Source organism: Apus apus, chromosome 6, assembly GCF_020740795.1.
Source record: "Apus apus isolate bApuApu2 chromosome 6, bApuApu2.pri.cur, whole genome shotgun sequence".
In the NCBI taxonomy this organism is placed as follows: Eukaryota; Metazoa; Chordata; class Aves; order Apodiformes; family Apodidae; genus Apus; species Apus apus.
Genome location: NC_067287.1, coordinates 17,955,485 through 17,973,818, shown reverse-complemented (window position 1 = coordinate 17,973,818; position 18,334 = coordinate 17,955,485). Strand labels below are relative to the sequence as shown.

General features: G+C 37.0%; 1 protein-coding gene across 10 annotated transcripts in view; it reads right to left on the bottom strand.

Annotated features, from left to right (window-relative positions):
* SLC4A10 (solute carrier family 4 member 10) overlaps positions 1-18,334 on the bottom strand; it is a 146,976-nt gene that overhangs the window by 56,966 nt on the left and 71,676 nt on the right. For all 10 annotated transcript variants that reach the window (XR_007889924.1, XM_051623723.1, XM_051623719.1 and 7 more), the window contains 2 exons: positions 15,137-15,275; positions 6,467-6,627 (listed from right to left, as the gene is read on the bottom strand). Coding sequence is in view for 9 of the 10 variants with exons in the window: in XM_051623723.1 (XP_051479683.1) it covers positions 6,467-6,627; positions 15,137-15,275 (300 nt within the window). In the remaining variant the exon portion in view is untranslated. The remainder of the gene's footprint in view (positions 1-6,466; positions 6,628-15,136; positions 15,276-18,334) is intronic.

The window sequence follows — 18,334 nt, the reverse complement described above, 5'->3', positions numbered from 1 at the left end:
TTTCATATAATTTCAAGAATTATATGAAATTCAGACTCAGTTATGATACATCACTTATATAAAATTAATTTTGTGAGTAAATTTGAGCAATGCAAGTTCTTAAACAAGCTATTGTACTAACTCAAATATAACTCCTCACCACCTGCAAACAATTTACCCAGGCTGTCAGTTAGAGCATCATGGGGGCAGACACTTCAAATCAGTTTAAATGCAGTGTGGCTCATGCAGTGTGGCCCAGCAAACTGCACCTGTCCCACATCTAGAGTCAGCAAGGATGCAAAAGCAGGTTGGCTGCTTCCACTCATTCTGAAGAGGTCTATTACCCACTGCAGCTTTGTACATAGAGATGCAGCCAGATCCATGTTGAGCCATCCCAGGTCCAAGCAAATGAGCAGTAAGAACACATTCAGGTGTGGCCACAGCTCCTTCCCTGTTGCTCAGGGTTCACAGCATGCCCATCACCTCACAAACAATACTACACAAAATTCAAGGTAAAACAGAATACATGTATAGAAGGCATACTGTATTTGCACCAAAATAACTGTGAAGTAAAAAAAAATATTTTTGGAAGCTGTGTACCTGGGCTCCTACTATCCTGACACAGGTTAGCACTTGACAGTTTACAGCAGATGAAACTGAAATCAGAATATACGAGCAAAGTTGCTGTTATTTACACCTCTCAATCTTCCAAATTCTATACTGTGCAATTGCAGAACAAAATGAGAGATTAATGACAAAAAATAGAACACATGGGCTTTTGCGTGCGTCACGACTGCAGTGACAGCTGACTACAAAACCTAATGTAAAAGCCAAGGTTTGTTTGGTCTCTGGTTGTTGTCTTTCCCTTGAAGACATAGGAGAAGAAAACAAGCCAGCATTTTCAGTTGAAATCATGTCCTTTACCTTAACCTGTCCCTAATAGGAACCCAAAAATACACTTCCCTACTGAGTTAGGGACTAAAAGCAATAGAAAACTAACAACTAGGATTCTTGGACTGCATTTGTAAACCAGGACCCATTCATAGTGTTTACAATGGTGATTACAAACAGGTTATCAAAGCCAGTGAATTTAGCTCCCTCATCCAAGGAGGCAGAGCATTCAGTGCACTGAGAGGTGGATTCTATTTCCATCTCTACCTGCAATCACTTTGTTCAACTTCTCAGCTGAATTACTTGGAAAGGAAAAAAAAAAAAGAGAGTGAAAAATGTTTGCTTTTTAACATAACAACATGCAATTGTTCTGAAGAACAAGAGCATTTCACAAATTGTAAATAGTAGAGACAAGGCTGAAATTCCCAGCTTGCAGCGGAGAGAGCAAGCACAGCTGTGAGAGAGAGCTATGCTAACATGCTACAGTGGATGCTACCAAAAGACAACTGGAGAAGTCATAAGACAATATATTTTGCATCTCTAAACAGAACAAGAGCCACGAGTGTCTTTGGTCTGTCTCTACACACAAAATGAAAGCTGATACTGACTTGTGCAATCTAAAAAAATTCCCAGATTTGTGGTTAACATGGGAAAATACAAAACCAACAAAAAAATGCCATGCTACTTAGAAGTTGGTATGAGATTTACAATTTGCCCACAGACAAAGAAACAAAACCTGATAAAGGTTTCTCTGTAGAGTTAATCACCACATGGTAGGCTGCAAATAAAGCAAACAAATGCAAAAACCTGGGTAAGTGAGAAAGCTGAACAAGAGACAGGTGTAGGGTCAAACAGAGAAGCAGATTGCTCCCAGGCAACTCCATGCCTTATTGCAGTGTTTGTAATAGAAGTTAAATTTACCATAAAAGCAGTGTCAGAAATGTAACACAACGTGTCACAGCTGAAATAAAAGGCTCCAGTGAAACAAAAGCTAAACTACAGCCAGTTTAAATAGATCATTGTTATGGAGTACTAAAGCTTAAAGCAAACAAAGGCAAAATAAGAGTTGCTCAGATTGAAAGCTTAACATGATATTACCAAAATCAATAAAACTACACACTTGGGATGTAATGCCCTGAGTTGAGCACAGAGTCCAGTGACCTCAATCACAAGATTAAGCTGTTACACAGATGGAAAATCTGAGCGTGAGAAACAAACAAAAGACTGCTTGGGAAAAAACAGTCAATCTCTGGATTGGAAAGAATGGGAATATTTAAGATTTAACTTAAAAAATAAACCATTATTACATTTAAAATGAATGAGACTAATGCTTTGAAACACATGCAAGTTGCCAAAGTACAACTGTGCAACACTGAAGCCACAGTTAGTATTTTACAAGGTTTGACATTTCTTCACAGTGCACACTGCACAACTACAAGAGAATCTGAGACCTGTGATTCATGTTGTGAACAAAGTATTGTCATTAAAGGATGGACCGAACAGTTTTTGAACCGAACAACGGAAAATGGCATCATATGTTTAGCAGAAGAACCTTTTGGGTTCATTCAGTGGTTGCAATCAAAAAAGCAGATGGTAATCTGAGAATCTACATGGTTTCAAAGGAACTAAATGAAAATACCAAAAGAGAACATTTTCATCTGCCAACTTGAACAACACAGTGAAACTGCTCTCTAATGGTGCAGCCAGATTCTGGCAAATACCTTCTCAAGAGACAAGTTCCAAAATAAATTGTTTTGATTACATAGATTTTTCAGACTTCCTTTTAGCATATGTTCTATACAGAAGCGATCGATAAAATATTGCTACATCAAATGTTCAGAGGAATTCCTTGTGCATGGAGTGCTTGCTAACTGATACAGAAGCCACCGCAAAGATACATGAAAAAACAATTTCACACCTTTGAAATAGTAACAAAAGACTCTATAAAATATTTTTAATTTAAAAATGCATTTTTAAACAGAATAAAGCTCAGCAGAGGAATTGAGCCCTTTTTAAGGGAAAAGTAAAATCCATCTTACAAAATTTAAGAACTGGTTGAGAAATTTCAGGGATGAAAATGCTGGTTTGCTGCATGGTGACAATGTTGTAAATTAATCTCAGAAGTCTCTATTACACTAAGATGTTGCCTGTGAATTCAGCATCACAGGTACAAATAAGCTCTTTATCAACAAAGAAAATTGCATGCCTGTCCAAAGAAACATACAGTCTTGTAGATCAAGTCATTTTTTAATAAGACAGTTGGAATGAGAAAGAATCTAATAAAGAATGGACATGCTGGAACACAGGTTGATATAAAAATTCTCACCACATGACTGATGCCAAAATATTTTTATGCAGAACTATCTGTGTTTCCATGAATAAAACACAAAATGTTCTGGAAGCCATGCAAACAGTATAAAAGATGTTTTTCATCTGTAGATTTTACTACAAGCCCATTAAGGTCTTAAAATACAGACTTTAATAAAAGACATTTTCAAGGGCTAGGTGCTGATAGTTTAAAGCTTTAGTGAAGTTTACAGACAGGAATTGTCTCAATTTAGCAATGAAGATGAAGTATACTTTTTTTAAGGATAAGAAGACAGGCACTGCATTTCCAGAAATACAATTTCATATTGGAATATAGCCCAGATAGCAAGACATTACCAGTCACTACACAAAACACATTTCTCTCTAATAAAGTGTTATGGCAGGTAAAAGAGGAGTGCATGTGCATAACTAGTTTATTTGTTCTCAAACATGATGCACTATAACAATGCAGTAAAATTATCAACAGACTGCATAAAAAAGCAAAACCAATTGTAATAAACTATGAATCAGAAGTATAAGAGTAACACTTAAGACCATAGGGTATAATATATTTTTGCAAATTCTCCTACACACAGTATACACAGTAGCAACAAATAAAGCAACAAATGAACAACACCCACATCTGCCACAAAAACTGATACTTTTAAAGTGAAAATGGAACATGCCAATTCATCCTAAAGCCTCTTCTCAGAAGAAACAAGTTTTCCTAATCAACAAATTAAGATATCCCAGTAGCAGGACTTATTCCATAGAGCATTACAGTAACTCATCAAATTAACTATTGAAGGACAACTTACATCTCTGATGAGTTTCAGAACAAAATTAGTATTGAGAATGATCAAATCCTTGGACATTTTAACTAAACAAACAAACAAAATTACTACAACTAACTAGTGATTAAGACATTATAAACATTAATTCATTGTGGTCTCACTATACAGAATCTTCCAAAACAAAAAAAACAAAAAAGTTTGCTGAATTTATGTATTTTGTGTTAATCCTTACTTTTTTTTTTTACATATCTAAATGAAAAAATCCTGGAACAGATCTCTTAGCTAATTACAGAAGAAGTTGTGTGGTTTCTGGATTAAAAATGCAAAGCCCTAGCTTGAAAATCCTCCTGTACTATTTATGAAGGAAAAAATAATAATTAAAATAATATTAATAATTTAAAAAACCAAACCACAAAACCAGAACATCAACCAACTGATCCAACTACTTCCTGATATTTTAATTAAATAAATAATAAAGCATCATATTGATAAACCTATTTGTTTTTTCTAGTTATCTGCTTTTTATTCTTCATGTTTATCTTTTATCATTATCAAGACAAATTTCGAATTTTTGATTCAGACCATGATTCATGGGAGAATCAGATCTCAACACAGAGCAGAAACCTACACAAGTTTCTGCAGATTTGGACTAATAATATCTGGTGACAGAGTGACATAAACAATTTGAAAAAGATAAATGAAAAAAAAAAACAACACAGTTAGCACTACGTGAGCCATTTTTAATTCTACTGCTAAATATAGCCCACTGAAGAATACCTGCCTTAGCTGATAATGTAAATAACAAACATAAATTTTATCTGGCCCTTACACAGACTTGCATATCACCCATAAAGTAGTTTTATTTATAATCTTGAGTGCTATAACATTTTCTTCCTGTCTTTTGTACCTTTAGCTAAACAAGTTTTCTATTTTGATGCTTATTTTACATTTTCTGTTAGCATTCTACTTCGTGCCTGTGACCAGGCAACAAAAAGGCCGCAACAACCCCTCATGGACCACTTCTCCATGCACGTTACATCTGCTACATCATATTTAATCTTCAACTAAAGTCTGCAATATTGGAGAATACCATAAATCTAATACAATATTGTGTAAAATAGCAGTATTTGTATATTTTGTAAAAAACACCAAATGTATGATTTACAGATACAGAACTATTTTCAGAAATGCGATACACAGTAAAGTAGAAGCAAGGTAAAACTTCTAAGTAGATATGATATGCAAGTATACCCGTCCAATAACCATCATGAGGATGAGACTAGCCCTCACTAATCAAGAAACAGAAGATTAGAGGCCCCAGGTTATAAAACAGTACAGCTCTTTACTCTGTGCTTTCTCTGCTGGAAGGGACAGAGATTTTTAAACAACAGGAGCAAGCACACAGCACCAGAAAATCCCTAGAACACATGAGCCACTGGATAGGGTGTTATCATTTTAATTATGAGTTTTAAAGTCTAATGTAAATACACTTATACTATAATACATACATTTTCCCTATCTTGATAGACGTTATCTTCAGTACTTGCCTACTAACCAATTTATTTATAAATTATCTAATTCAAATTAGCTTTTATACTTGGGGAGGGAAATAAAAATGCCAGACTGTACTAAATTATTCCAGCACAGCCATGCAGCCTCTGTAGTTTTAGGACTCCTTGAGGCCATGCACTGCAAGTCTGTACCACACAGCCCCCGAGAACCTCTTTTAAACACACTATCAAAGTCCCCTGGAGTAACTAGTTATACCCTTTACAAGGAAACATCAGGAAAGCAGAAAATGGCATTCAGTCTCAATCTCACTGACACTTTTGGGAGACAAGACTCATCGACTATGTTGTCCCTTGCTTTCTACTTCTGCAGTTCTTAAAAGTTACAGAATTGCAACTGCCAAATATACTTTTATTGGAAAAAAATACATTAACTTTAGTTAACGCATCTTAACATTTCTGAAAAACTTACACCTAACATTACTGTTCTTGATTTCATTCTCAAGTCATTTCATGCACTCTCATGCATTTCAAACTGGTTTGTTTTCATGTCACGTCATTATGTTGACTACTTCCCTATAATTTTTAATTTTTATTGAGCTAGATCATCTGCAATTAGCATAGCAGTAGATTCAGTTTGTGGAAGTTAGCACATGCATCATTCTCAATGTGAGGTGGCACAGCAGGAGCAGAGAACATGCCAGTTCTGCTGAAATATTTCCAGACTGTCCTCTCTGCTTGATTTAAATTTTCTCTTTTACATAAACATTTATTCTGAAATAGAAAACTCTCTATAAAAAATATAAATAAAATATTTACCAGTTGTGTCAGACATTCGTTTCTGCTCTGATATATTAAGTGAAATATTTCCTAGTAGTTTCTAAACTGAACTGATTATTATGCAATAGCTTTCTTGTAAGCAAGTTTGTAAGTATTTAATTTTTATTAATAATTTTTGTAACTAAGAAATGCAACATCAATACATACCTGCAATTTCTTCTATGGAGTTAGCTCTCATGTCCAAAAGAACCGTGCCATTTAGGATACAGCTTCTCAGCTCAAACAAGCTATGCAGTGACAGTGTGGCAACATATGGTTTGCTCCACCTCTCTCCACCATCCTCTACATCCTCTTCAAACTTCAGCCACCTGTACAAACAATCAATTTTATAACTCCACTGTGTGCAGGAATGAGAAATAAATTACTTCCATGGATACTGAAATATCACTGACCAACATGTCTTCAAGATTTCACTTAATTCTTTCTTTGAAGGAAATACGAGAAATTTCCCCTCATCTGTGCCTTCCCATATAATGCTGTATTATACCATTTTTTAGATAAATTCTGATCACAGAGATTAAAAGAGGAGCTTATTGAGTAATTATTATTGTACTTCGAGGAATTCTTTGACATACAGTTATATTTCTATGATAGAACAACATGAAATACGAAAAAGAGAAGAATTTGTGGCAGAGAAAAAGAAAAGCTAGCTATACATAATAGGAACACAGGAGAGACCCTTCTCCCATTTAATCTTCACTTCAAACTAACAGAACAGAGAACAGACACTTCTCATTTGAAGTAAATACACTTACATTTTCGTACTTCACGGAATCTGCATCTATTGTCACCAACATAATCTTTTCACAAAAGACACTATTACAAACTTTTTTTAAAGTTGTTACTCAATTACTTAACTGCACTCAGCTACTGATAATGGCAGTAAAACTATGCAAAATTTAGGCTATTTTTCATTTAAAAGTTCAGTCAATTAAAATTAAATTTCACAGGCGCATACATGGAAACACAAGCCATGTATAAACACTTGTGCACAGTCTTTCAAGCCCCAAAATACGGGCCTTACTGCGGCAAAACAGCTACGTGAATGACATGAAATAGCACTTTAAAATCCTGTAACAACATCATATCTCACTATTTTCAATTTCATTTGCATCTTCTCAGGTTCAGTGTAAATCTGGAGAGACTTCAGTAATGCAAAAGGATACATGAAACTGGCACAACAGGATCAAGTCTTTTGTTACTAGCCAGCTGGATGAACTTGCACAACTTTTTGATTGTTTACTTACAAAAATGACACACTTAAAATGTTAAAAGAATACTAAGCAAACAAAAACCCAGAAAAGTCTGTTGATACATGCAAAAGTGTTTTAAATTTAAGTTATTAAGTCTTTCAAGCATACACAGCTGCTGCTGTGAGGCACCATGCAGCCTACCAGCTTGGCAAGGTTTGAACAGCTGCAGCCACAGCACCAGCCTCTGTCGCTCCACTCAAGAGCACTCAGCTATTTTATATGGATCAGGCAGCAGAGAAGTCAAGCAGAGCCTCACACCTTGACAGCACCTTCACACATATTTCCAAACAGCAGGGAAGTGGAAAGCCTTAAGACCTCTAAATCTGAGCAATTTCCAGTTTTACCAAGCCTCACAGCCCAGTAACAAACCCAGCTGTCCTATTTGGTTCCCAGCCCAATGGCTCAGCTCTGCTTCTACTTGTAAAATATGCCTGTGTGCCAACAATTTAGATACTTTCCCTGTTGCAATCTCTCTGTACCAGATTCTTCACCTTCTGATGCCACCCTGCAAGCAACCACCAACTTCAGTGACCCACTCATCACAATCATATCTGCTCCCTTTCTGATGACTTCCATTTCTTCTAACTGTACGAGATGCCTCCTAATCAATGTCCCATTAATTACATAAACTATTTGCCTGCAACACCTTAGTGCCTTCAAAAGCCCCAAGGTCCTGTGTCTAGCCCCCTCCTCTTTGCATTTAAGCATTTTTCCCTCCATTTCTTTCTGTATTGGCCAGTTTCCATAACTCATTTTTGCCCGTGAGACCTCCTCTTCAGACTTCTGTTCTCCACGCTACTGCAATCTCTCTTCTCCTCCCAGCCTATCTCCTTTACCTTTTCATTCTTCCACAAAAGCCACAAGGACACAACACAAACAAAAATTTGCTTCCAGAGCTCAACCATTAAATTGAATTTGCATATGCAAATGAGGTTTCCCAAAAATAGATTTTCAAAACTATGTCCGAACAGGAATCAAACACAAATTAACACACCTCACTCACCTACTGCCTCTCTCCCCATTTGAAGCCACGGTTTGAAAACAACTCAGGAAGGTTATAGAGAAACATGTGAGAAGGAAAAAAAGTAATCTTTTTTTTCTTTTCTTTTCATTTTGCAGTTGCACTTGAACTCCATAAGAAGAGGCTGCTCCTGGCTTACACATGGTGCTCACATTTCCAAGCTAAAAATACATTAGACCTGTTTGTGGCCAAAACATCACAAACATGGTGCATTAATTGTCCTGCTTAAACTACTGCCTCCTAAAGCTCCGCAAAATATCTACATTTTTATCTTCTCATACTTTGTGCATGTTTTGTGTGTGTTTCTAATCTCTTTAGGAGTTTTATAAGATTACGACTGTTGCACTTGGGTAATCCCAATTATTTCTGACATACTATCATCTTGGTTTATGCTGATTAACAAAAAAAAAAAAAAAGATTAAAAGTCATGCTACATAAATCCTAAACAATTATCCCAGCATAGATTCTTACCTAGTATCATCAGAAACCTCATACTGTCATTACCTTCTGTTCATATAGATAATCTTCAACGTTGTGCTGCGGTCTGTCCCTGATATAACCTATTTTGAATATATTGACCAATTCTAAACAGATTTTAAATGAGCGATAAAAGACAAACATGTTTTTAGAAGTTTCATTATGACAGGTGACTGGACAGAGGCAGGCTCATAACTTACTAGGGACACATGGACAAGAGAAGTATCAATCATGGAAACAGTCTTAATTAGAGCTTATGGTGTCAATCAGACATCAAAGCTTACAAACAACATAAAAATTCATAGGAAACTATTGTTACTGCTCAAATAATCATACTTGCCATCATAATAATCTCCATCTGAGTTTCAATCAATTTGAATAACATAACTCTAAGGGTTGCATCCAATTTCCTACTGTTACTAAAACTTCTGTTTAAACACATTACCATACATTGTTACTTAATGAGCCAACAGACTAGTACATAAACGTAAATCATACCCAGCTGAGAGAATTGTACATTTGGAATAAAATTCTGTTCCGATTTTAAAAAGCATTACATGAGGATACTCATCTCATCAAGGGAAAATCATGTTTATCACCTTTAATCTTTTCAGAAATATTCCTCTGTTATGTCAGATAATCCTTATTTAACATATCAAATGAGAAACAGCAGCAGAACACCTAAGCAACACTCTGATTTTATGCATAGTCATTCAATTCCAAGTGTTCAAGTGGTTTTAAAAATCATAATACCTTTTTACAACCCTCTGAATTCATGTACAAGATTCAAGGACAGAAATGGGTTGAAATTAAAATTCAGGCACAGCTCCCAAGTTTGCCAATTTTCTCAGAGAAAAATACATATTTTAATATATTTATGGTTGATAAAGAAAAGCTTTTCATAATTTCCCAGAAAACACCACCAATCCCACTAGTATAATGAGCTCATACATCACTTGTATCCCACGTGCCTGGAATATATTTCCAGCTCTCTTAGTTGTGTGGTTCTCTTTTACTGGTAAAGACTAGCAAAGGTATTTCGATCACACAGTTCAGTTCCTCTAATAGAGCCATAGAATGCCAGGTTGGAAGGGACCTCAAAGATCATCTGGTCCAACCTTTCTAGGTACTACTATAGTTAATATGAGATGGCTAATAACATCTTTGCTGGAACAAGGTTTCTTACAGCTTACTGCCTCCTCGTTAGGGAAGGAGGAGTAGGTGCTGACCTCTTCTCTCTGGTGACCAATGACAGGACCCGAGGGAATGGTAGGAAGATGTGCAGGGGGAGGTTTAGTTTGGATTTTGGGAAGAGATTCTTCAGCCAGAGGGTGGTGGAGCACTGGAATAGGCTCCCTAGGGAAGCAGTAATGGCAATGAACCTGCAATATTCAGGAAACACTTGGACAACGCCCTCGGGGACAGAGTTGTCCTGTTCTGGGGTGAGTTGGACTTGGTGATCCAGGCTGTCTGAGGAGGTGGTCAAGCCACCATCCCTGGAGACATCTAAAAAGACAGATGTGGTGCCGGGGGACAGGGTTTAGTGGTGGATGTGGCAGAATTAGGGTTGTGGTTGGACTTGATGATCTTGGAAGGTCTTTTCCAACCAGAATGACACTATGACAACAAAACAAGCCAACAAGAGTTTCAGTGAGGTGTGTCACTATTGGAAATATTACTCAGATGCATGTGTATACACATATATATGTCACATCTTCTGCCCCGTTTTTCAAGAGTCCATAAAAGAGTACATACACTTAGTTGTAGACTCACAACATATTGGTGCAGAATATGAAGCAGCTGAGTTGGACATGATCTTTTTTTATAGTCTGTTATGTCTCCAGCAGAGAGCTGGAGTATGTATTTACTTACAGCCTGCTCGAGAGTGAGTTATTAATGTAATCCTACAAACTGCATACATTTCCACACCAGCTTTTGCCTGCCTATGCTGATTACAATCATAGAGTAATAGAATCACAGAATGATTAAGTTTGGAAGGGACCTTAAAGACCATCAGGTTCCAACCTCCCTGCTACGAGCAGGGACACCTCACACTAGACCAGGCCACACAAGGCTTCATTCAACCTGGCCTTAAACATATCTAGGGAGAAGACATCGACAACGTCCATAGGCAGCCTATTCCAGCACCTTTCTACCCTCATGGTGAAGAATTTCTTCCTGATGTCTAACCTAAATCTCCCCTCTTTCAGTTGAAAACAATTACCCCTTGTCCTATCATTACACTCGCTGGTGAAAAGCCCCTTCCCAGCTTTCCTGTAGCCCCTTCAGATACTGAGAGGCCACTATAAGGTCTCCCACGAGCCCTATCTTCTCCAGGCTAAACAGTCTCAACTCTCTTGGCCTCTCCTTGTAGCAGAGGTGCTCCAGACCTTTGATCAGTCATGGCCCTTCTCTGGACCCTCTCCAACACGTCTACACCAGGAAAGATTCTACCAGATCAGAAAATCAACCAAGGTGAATAAGCATGTTTGAAACAAAACAGAAGTGACAAACTTAAGTTTTTTTGTGGTCTAGTCTCTCTGGAAGAAATTTTTGATCCAGGGGATCTACTGCATCAGAATCAACCCAACCCTTCTGTGCATGCAGCGCTTGGTGAAATGGAGAACCACTTAGTGCCATCACTCTCATTAAACGCAATTAATGACAGAGTCTTCCTTCCTCTGTATGGCTTGCACTGAAATTTATGTACCTGGAACTAATAGCCAGATAGTAAAATTTACTAATATTTCCAAAAGCATTTTCCACACAAACGGAAAACACATAATAAGGCTGGAGAAGCAACAAACTCAGGCTGTATTCTCTCCATACCATGCTTTTAATCAAATCAGTATTTCCTAAGCCCTGAATCAACCACTAGTATTGAAAATTATCCATTATATGAGTTTGTAAGTACATGATCTTGCATATTAAATGCCATCCCATTTCTATCCTACTCAAAGTCACCTTGTTTTTTGTGCATATCCTTACATATTTCTAGAGTAACTATACCTCCTAATTTCTTATCAGCAAGTTTCATTACTATAATACTACTTTTTGGCATTTAATAATAAAGTCATTTAGTACAACTAATTCTTCAGCAGTTCATTGTCACTACCTTCTACAGTAACAGTTTAATCTTTCAGCATGACCTGCTGCACCTCTTCAATTAGTTCCTTACCCACTGATATAATTTTACACTTGAACAGAGTTTAAGTCATTAATTTCCACTGCTGTATCATATCAAAAGAGAGATTGTTTTTTTTTTTGTCAGGAAAGCAAAAATCAGTTATCTGATTAAATATCATTAAGTTAGTCTGACATGATACACCATTGTATTGCATTTTATTCATTTTCGACTTAGCTCAAAGTCTATAATTATTCTTTCTTTCCAATATTGTTCTAAGCTTTGCATAGCTCTGAAATCTGACTATCAGGCCTCTGATTTGACCATTTTTATCCTTATTGAATACTCTTGCTGTGTTTGCTATAGTACAATGACCCATCTGATGGATTCACAGAAAACATGAAATGTATATTCTTTCAGCTCTCTAGGATGGAAATAATTGCACTCTCTTATTTGTACAGATAAAGCACTTTGACGCTTGCCTTCATTTTGAATTTGGTCATTTCACTGGCATCACCTTCTTCTCTAACAGCCACCCACCCAATACCAAATGCTGTCTGGAATTTTTTGATCCACAACTGAAAAAGATCTACTTGAGAGAGTCCAAAGGAGGGCTACAAGGTTGATTAAGGCACTAGAATACCTGCCTTACAAGGAAAGGCTAAGAGAACTGGGGCTTTTCAGTCTATAGTGGAGAAGACTGAGGGGGGACCTAATTAATGTTTATAAATACATGAGGGCTGGGCATCAAGAAGGCAGGGACAACCTCTTTTCACTTGTGCCCTGTGACAGGACAAGGGGCAATGGACTCAAACTCAAGCACAGGAAGTTCCACCCCAACATGAGGAAGAACTTCCTTACTGTGAGGGTTACAGAGCACTGGAACAGGCTCCCCAGAGAGGCTGTGGAGTCCTCTTCTCTGGAGACTTTCAAGACCTGTCTGGGTGCCTTTCTGAGTGATCTGCCCTAGTTTTTTTTGGTCCTGCTCTGGCAGGGGGGTTGGACTCCATGATCTTCGGAGGTCCCTTCCAACCCGTAATATTCTGTGAAGAACATATGTCTTGACCAGTTCTTCCTGCATGGCAGACACACTCCTTCTTTGTATTTATCTTATTTCTAAAGCTAAAGAAATTGTTACTATTAGCTATTATACTTCAGTCTTTTATTTTCTGATCTCTAAAAATATACGCTGCTTTTCCCCATCCTTTTTCAACAATCTCATTTTGTTTCTGTTAACCTTTTTCATTTTTTAGTTTCCAAATGACAACTGGAAAGGTTGTACATACAGACAATACAATGTAAACAGAAATGTCTTTATTTCACCATTTCCTTTCAAATTCTATCTCAATTAAGTTTTATGTTAAGAAAAATTGTTATAACTTTTTGGAAACACAATTCTTCAATTATTTGCAAAGGGGTTTTTTTAGTTGAACTAAAGAAACTGCTATTTTCCCACTTAAAATTAACATAAGCCATGATGTTTCTTATTTTAATCACAACAGAAGCTGATACCCTTCCTAGAAGAGGTCCTTTATATTCCTAATCATAGAATGCCAGGTTGGAAGGGACCTCAAGGATCACCTAGTCCAACCTTTCTAGGTACTACTATAGTTTCTATGAGACGGCTCAGCACCCTGTCAAGCTGAGACTTAAAACTGTCCAATGTGGGTGAATCTACCACTTCCCTTGGGAGACTATTCCAATTCACACTACCCTCACAGTGAAAAAATTATCTCGTGTCCAATCGGAATCTCCCCAGGAGAAACTTGTGCCCATTACTCCTTGTCTTTTCCATGTAACTCCTTGTAAATAGAGAGTCTCCATCTTCTTGGTAGCCACCCTTTAAGTACTGGAACATGGTAATAAGGTCTCCCATAAGCCTGGTTTTCTCAAGGCAATCAGTGTGAGAACACTGCAGATTATTAACTTGATTAGATTTTGTCTCTCTGAATATTAATGAGATTATTTAGAAACACTACTACATTCATTTTGCAGCACAATCCCCATATGAGAATTTTCTGCATGTTAGGATCTGTATTTAGCATCTGCCTATGCCTTATATGGACACATAAGGGAAAGGAAGGTCACAGAAAATTCTGTGGCCCTCTGGGAAAGCAGGAATTAAAGGGAAAGCTAACAGCCATATGCATGTCAAACAGCTCACATACATAGTTCCCCACAAAATCCTTGCAGAAATGCAACAATTTATAACCCACTGCCACCAAAGATGTGGTCCACAGACTTCTGGGCACCACTGAGGAACACTGTCAACAAATACTGGCATGAAAACAAGAGGAATAAGGTTCTAAATAAAAAAAAAAAAAAAAATGAAGCAAGGATAGCTGGGAAATGTGAAGTCTTAATAAAACTAAGCACCCATTTAGGTGCTTAAGTCAACAAACATGCAAAAAAAAATTATGTTCCAATATTAATTTTTTCAGCAAAAATGCAGTCTAAACAGTCTTTTCAGAAACTAAACAATCCAACATTGAATACGTCCAGTCTCAAAATCAACTGTTCATTGATAGTTAGAGTATGTAAAAATTACTGGTCCGAAAGTAACGTCATTCTTTCCTTTAATGGTTTTATAAGGGTAATTTTATTAGTTTCTTGATGATTCAGAAGTTTGAACGTTTCTTAAAATTATGATCTAAAATATTAACAAACCCAGTAATTTTTAATTTAGATATATGATTACTTTGATTGTTTTCCTTTATATTCTTTCTGACCTATATTTCCTAAATCCTGATGAAAACATTTGGCTCTGGGAAACGACAAATGCTGTAGCAGTACTAGCAGTCTGAGGATTAAAATTACGGTTTTGTTTTTAATCCTCATTTCCAAAATCTGTTCCTGAGTTTGCCACAGCTTTAAAATCATTCCTCAACACATCCACAACCCATAGCTACAGATAATTTTTAAAAGCTCATTAAAACACTCACCTTGCTGTCTCCCTCCACTCTGCATCCTCTCCTTCACGCCAGCAAATTTCATCAAGCTCAGTAAAAAGATCATGAGGAATGTGTTCCTCGTCATCATCTTCTGTTCCAAGAATAAACTGCACCCTTTGTGATGGGGTGTCTGGGGAAAAATGAAAACATCAAGTCCAGAACAGCATTTTTTTTGCCCTGAGCAAGCATATACTTAATGTTTCATGAGTTTATTCAGATTCTTCCACTCACATTACTGCCACAGAGAAAACATTATTATAGATACACTGTAAGAACATTTGTACACAAGCACCTTCAGATTGAGACCTCTTTATTTACTGCAGTTGTCTAGTCTGCTAATTAAACAAGCTCATCTAAAGACAGTATGTGATGTAAAGAAGTAGTGACTCTTGGAAGCTGGAATCATAACATACAGAAGAAAGGCAGCACAGACAGCAGCACAGATAGAGCTGATAAAACTCTTCTACTCCAGTGTTACAAAAACTACTCTGCCACATCATAGGTCTAAATCTACAGATCTAGCTCAGCTCACAAAGCTCCCATATTAGATGTGCATTCTTTGTATCACCTAGCAGGAGAAAGAAACCAGAAGAAACCTCTCTAACAGCAATACACAACTGAGAACTTCAAAAAGAATGCATACTATCCACACCTACCACACCCTGCCCCTTCTTAATCTATTTCTATGTGGTTAGGCTGTTCTATGTGAACAAGTAGTTTATCTGTCCCCACTTCCCCATTTTATTCTTCCAGTCTCTGTCTTCCCTTTACATTCCTATTACCAACCATTTTTCTTCATAACCTTTTAGAGCAGACCACTAAATACATTCTGGACATGTACTGTTGTTTCTTCATATAATGCAGAAAATTTCCAGAACTCATAGAACACCTTAACGTACGTGGTATTCACTGTTCATAGCTCAAATGTTTTACATCTTAAAAAAAAAAAAAAAATCCTAAAATCCTATTTGCTTATTGAAAGGCAAATTTCAAATTAAAAAATGTGGATGAAACTCAAGTCTCTCTAGAAATACAGTTATTTTTTCCTGCTAATGTATTCTAGATTTCTGAGAGAAATCATTACTGTACAGGATCCTCAAGCTCCCTGAATCTTGGAACAACTGTGATGATACCACTCACTGAATGCTAGTTAAAGAGCAAATACAGCACTGATCAAAATAATAGGCCACTGATACAGGAGATTAAATTCATCAGTAAAGTTACCTTTTACCAATGGAACACTTACAATATGTGACAATTTTCACTTGAGGTCTAGCTGCTTAAACAGAATATAAAGATATAGTACGGTCAAGCATACTTACTCCTTCACAAAGCAAGGAAATGAAACACAGAAGATATACAGGAGACAAGGGAGAGAAAGATGGGCTTAGGTACCATTAAGCTTGAGAGAATGGAACAGCAGGGGGACAGCTAAGGGGACGGAAATTACTTTTGGTGAATCATTAAAGAACAGGCTAAACGTACTCCAATTTACCCTTTCTTTTATTACTCTTCTCTCCCACTGTTTAGTCCTTTTTATAAGACCCCTTCAACCTCTATTCTAGCCCTCCCTGCAGCCTCTACCTACCTACTTTTAAAAAATTTCTTTATGTTCCTCATATCCACATGTTGGTACCTTCTAGAGAAGGATAAAGTACAAACATCAAGATTTAATCTGAGACTAGAAAGTACATTCTGGTCAAGCAGTGTGCAATTTGCTAAGACTATTTCCCAGAAGGAAAAAATTCAATGAGATATGAACTTGCTAACGACACATGCATGTGACTACTGACAGAAGATGGAAAACAACCTACTCGGGGAGAGAGCTGGACTGCAGTGAGAATCTGAGAATAAGCATTGCCAAGAACATCCTGTACTCTTGATAAAATCAGCACTAGAACTGATTTACAGCAACAGCAACCGTTAAGTAATAAATGAGTCGTGTTGTACAGCAGAGCTGCAGCTTTATGGCAGTTACGATACTCATGCTAATAAACACTTCCAGCGTGGGAAGGAAAGCAGAGGATCAGAAATCCCTTGAAGTCAGGTGAGTAGTAACAAGGAAACACCTTACTGCTCTGATTTGCTCTTACTGGGTCTTCTGTGTAACATACAGCTACTTGACTGACAACAGTGAAAAATCTATGTAAATGACAAAATATGCTCTAAATTCTTCTTCCTTGTTAACACAACAGTAAAATTAGCTGCTAGACTGTGGCTATACATTGCTTTGCTGCTGTACTTTGTATTGGTATACAAAACTTGCAAGCCATATATTGATTTTCAGACACCAGGCAAACTGAAAAGAAGTTGTTCTTGTTTGCTTTATAGTACAATAATTTTATTTCAAGAGAACTGAGCAATAAGAACACAATAAAACTTTTTTTTAAGATCAGATCTGTTTTTTCTACTTATAAAACTGACTTATAACAGGATTACTCATGTGAGCAATGCCAGATGGATTTGTCTGCTATCCGTAAGTAATAAATACCAAATATGTCATTAGCGTGTTATACGGAAAATGAGTAATCTGTGATTCAAAAACAGTATGAAAGAATACTTCAATTGCTGATTGTCAAACTGTGATAACTTAATCCTCAGGGTAGAAACATAATATTTGCAAACTAGGACACTCGATTTTTTAAGTCTAAAAAAACAGAAATTATTTTGAATATTACCTATATCCATCTTCAAGTAGTACAGCCAACATAAAAAAATAATCCTTTGTACTATTCTTGCTATTTCTAAAAGGTAATGAAATTAATCTAGATTAACTAAACAAAAATTAAATGAATGCGACTAATTGTCACATTAGTATTTCTGTCACTGCATTTGTTTTATACCAGACCACAGTGATACTAGAAGCAACATTAATTTAAAGTTCAACACTAAGCAGCCAATGATTCTCCCAAAAAAAACCTACTCATCTCCAGACCACGAAATCCTCCAGGACCAGCTGGGCCTGGGCATAAAGTCTGGTACACGATAGGAGCACGAGTACCATCAACAACCACCCATGTATGGGTCATGAGGCACCTCAGTCAGGAGAAGCTGAAGCAGCGGCTCCACCAGCCCATGGGAGCCTCCTGCCAGACTCAGCGTTACTCTGGGGTTTCTCTGTGCTTGAGCTAACGTCATCCAGGTAGCACTCACACAGACATCCAAACTACCTCTGGTACCCCAAATTCA